The sequence below is a fragment of the Lathyrus oleraceus genome, chromosome 2 (assembly GCF_024323335.1).
Source record: "Lathyrus oleraceus cultivar Zhongwan6 chromosome 2, CAAS_Psat_ZW6_1.0, whole genome shotgun sequence".
NCBI lineage: Eukaryota > Viridiplantae > Streptophyta > Magnoliopsida > Fabales > Fabaceae > Lathyrus > Lathyrus oleraceus.
In genome coordinates, this window is record NC_066580.1 from 461804962 (window position 1) to 461808910 (window position 3949).

The 3949-nt window shown below is 32.8% G+C and overlaps 1 protein-coding gene across 1 annotated transcript; it reads right to left on the reverse strand.

Annotated features, from left to right (window-relative positions):
* Window positions 1–297: 297 nt before the first annotated feature.
* Window positions 298–3225, reverse strand: LOC127120406 (uncharacterized). The gene is made up of 7 exons (XM_051050824.1): window positions 3128–3225; window positions 2595–2864; window positions 1423–2507; window positions 1239–1289; window positions 1020–1115; window positions 731–874; window positions 298–651 (listed from the first exon to the last, which is right to left on the reverse strand). The coding sequence occupies exons 2-7, from the start codon at window positions 2845–2847 to the stop codon at window positions 511–513; spliced, it is 1770 nt and encodes a 589-aa protein (XP_050906781.1). The 5' UTR covers window positions 2848–2864; window positions 3128–3225; the 3' UTR covers window positions 298–510.
* Window positions 3226–3949: the final 724 nt, after the last annotated feature.

Genomic DNA, 3949 nt, shown 5'->3' on the forward strand with positions numbered 1-3949 from the left:
GACTTTTGAACCAATCAAGCCAGAAAACATGCCACCTCTTTTTCCATACGAGTCAATCAAACAAGAAGTGACAAGTGGTACATTCATAGATATACCAAATGAAGTTCTTGATGTTTATCATATGTTTAAGGTTTTAAATCTTAGTTGCGTTTTGATGTTTGATGTTTGATGTTGCCTCAATTGTGGTTGCAGATTATTATTGAAGGATAAAACTAACTACTGCTACAAACATTGTTCACGTGTTCTATACTAAGAAACATTGTTAAAAATAAAGGCACTTTGAATTCAATAAAAAAGTTATAGCAAATATTCAGCACCATGATTGTCTAAGTGAATTTCCATAACTCACTAATCATTCAAACTGAATTCAAATGGAATTAGAAATAATAAAAAGTCTTTGATAATTCAAACAACAAAAAATCAGAATAAACTCGAAAACACTAGCCAAACACTCATAACAAAATCAAGTTCGGAGATGCAATATAAAACCAATCATCAATCACTTTCATGCTAATCTTCATCAACTTTCAAAGCTGTCTTCTTACAAATTGGACAAACATTCTTCAACAACAACCATTGTTTGATGCATTCAAGGTGATATATGTGCCTACAATCCAATCTTCCAATGGTTTCCCCTTCCACATAGTCTTCCTAATAAACATAAGATTGAAAGGTAGATTAGAATAACTGAACATATGACTTTTGTTTAGAAACATGTAATTAGTCTCACCTGACAGATTGTGCATGTTTCGTTTTGCGTACTTGTTTCATTTGGATTTGGGACATGAAAATCTCTCTCAATATATGTGAGAATTTCTTCTTCAGTGAGCCCTATCTCAAGCCTCCTGATTTCTTCCTCGAGGGATAGAATCACCTATACAATAGTTTAACCTATTATTCAACATTAAATTTGGAAATTCGAACATTATGAATTAATACGAAAATACTAAATTGAGTAGGAAATATATAAAAATAAATAATCAATTATACATTGATAATTACATGATAATTTTTTTTACCTCATATGGCCAATCATTTGTATTACGTAGCATGGTGATACGTTCTTGATTCTCAAGCATATCTAACACAATTGAATAATCCATTATTTGCAAGTCCTGTGTCACACATTTGCAAGATACATGAAAATAAAGTGAAGTATACGTTAAAAATGACTTTTTATAATAATTAGAAAAATAGTTTAGTCATAAGAAAAAAAATCTGAATGAAAACTTATTTACCTCTATCCGCATAGAGCCACCGTTGCGCAGATGCTGAATGGAGCTAAAAACCTGTTACATATGTTATATATTCGAATACTTAATTTATATTTGACTAAATGAATGCTAAGTTAATAAACATTATTGATACCAATTAATATAGATTTTTATGCTAGATTTCTATTAGCATAATGATATTAAATACCTCATTCCTAAGGCTGTTCCTCTGAGCCCTAAGTTGAGGAGAAGTTGATGTGAGAATGCGGTTGTTACCGCGACGACGATTCCTTGATCTAGCCAATGATCTACCTGTGTGCATGTGTTGATCATATTCTACAAAAGTACTTGATCCTGGTGCAGGAGGAGGTGGAAGAGGGTTTCGGCGGTAACTACTTGTCGAAGAATCCGAAGGCCGTTGTGGTTGTCGTGTTCCATAACTATCAGACGGCACATGAACAATAGATGGAGCGAAAAATGTACTTACACGACCTCCTGGTAAAAGCCTTACATATTCTTGAGCATTTGTGATTCTATCAACAAATGTATCATCACTTCTCAGACGACTAAAATCAGATAAATCCAAGTTGCTATGGTTGTTGTTAAAACCATTCAAACCCCAATCTGGACTTCCAGAGGATGAAGATGATCCTGCTTCAAAAGAAAATATATTATTATTCCTTTGGAAAAGTGATGCAGATGCATGTTCGGTTGTTCTTGGCATGGTGAAGCTGTCCCGAGGATTCTCTTGTCGAGAAGGAAGCAATAATCGAGCAACATCCTCATCAATGATAGATTGAGATGGACTATTATAGGATGGTGTATCATCAATAAAATCTGCTAGACCAAGACGTGCAGAATGTCTGTTAATTATGTGAGACTCACTCGTAATAGAATTTTGTGCTGCACTTACACCAATTTGGTTCACTCGTCGGCGCAACATATCCGAAAAGACCCTATTACCATTGTAGTTATATAGTGTTGACATCGGAGTTGAAGACACTGAAGAAATGTTATTATTGTTCACACTCTCTTGCTGAAAAGTAGGACGAGGAGGAGGATTTGTGCGTCTTCTTAAGGTTCCACCAACTCGTGAACCTTGATTTGAACTCTCTCCTCTCACAAGATCGGGTGATCTACTTCTCTTGACCGAAGAATTGCCAATACCAGTAGAAGTAATAGTAGGAGCAGGTCGAAGTTGCCCAATACTTGTATTGATACAACCATCACTACTCCTTGTGATAGTAGGAGCCAAAATGAGAGGTGAACCAAAGAGTCTTGGCGGGGACGAGTCTGTAAAAATAAATGTCTGATTGTCATTATAACTATTGAAATGAATGAATGTTCGAAGAAGTAACGTAGGAGAAAGATAGTGATTACCATTAGTAGCATGACTAGTAGTAATGTTTGTTGTGTTTGAGTGAAGAGGAATATGAGTGGAATGAAGAGGATTAGTTTGCATGATATTATCATGTACAACTTGATCGTTGATTTCAGATGATCGCGCGCGATTGTTGAAAGCAACCGAAGAAGAAGAATTAGAGGCCAATAAATATCTTAAAGCTCTAGCATCACGATCACGAGATGGACTGCCGTCTTCATTCCAGTTTCCTAAACGAAATTGATGACTCATTCTTGCTAACTTGTTACCTACATGCACAGAAACATCTTCCATCAAATTTCTTATATTACAAATAGATACAATAGATCGCATAAATATGAAGATTGCATGTGTTCTTTTCATTTACAGAACTCAGAATTTAGAGAAAAAGGATTATAAAGTCAGATATAAAATTTGATAATTAACCAATCAAACAACATTAAGAAAAATGAAATAAAAACAGGCATACAAAAACTAAGAATGATTAATTTCAAACAAAATGAAATTAAAAGTTTAGTTCAAAATTGTGTACCTCAATGGAGGAGTAGATTGAAGAATGAACTGTCTCAGCTACAGCTCAATATCAAACTGAATTTCTTTCTCGGTCTCTTTTATGTAAATAAGAAATGCAAAAGTGAAATGAGAAATGAGAGAATTTTAATTTATAGAGAAAATTTGAGGGTCTGTATCTAGCTCAATATTATTTTGATTTATTTATGTCTAAATATATTTTTATAGAAATTATATTTTATATAAAAGGATATTGTAAATGGGTGACCGTTGCTGACTAACATTTTGTCATAATACATCCTCTGGTTACCAATTTCCTTTTATGGATTTTTTATTTTTATTTTTTTTTATATTTCTAATCATTATTATAATTTGTTTTGTTGACCATGACTACAATTTTTATCATATTTCCTCTTCGGTTTTTTTTCTATATTTACTAGCATTCCAATTTATCAACAGGTGCAACGTATTGATAGACATTTTATGATTGGTGAAATTCTATTTTGAAGAGAAAATGTTTTGGATATGATGTTTGAGAAAATATATTTAATTGATTTATCACAAATAACAGATTCTGGAGACTTATTCTAGAGACACGTGTTAAATATGATGTCCGAGACATTGTATATTGAAGGTTCTAGAAACACAATAAATGAGAGATTTGATTTGGATTTCAAATATGACAACCTTTTGTAAACCAATGACAAGAATAACAATTATAGAAATACATAGGATTTTTATATTGATTCACTCTTAACTAAGTTAATCATGTACACTCATCAGAGTGATTTTGCTTTCTTACAAGGATTTAATCCACTAATCAAACATATTACAAACTCAAAGA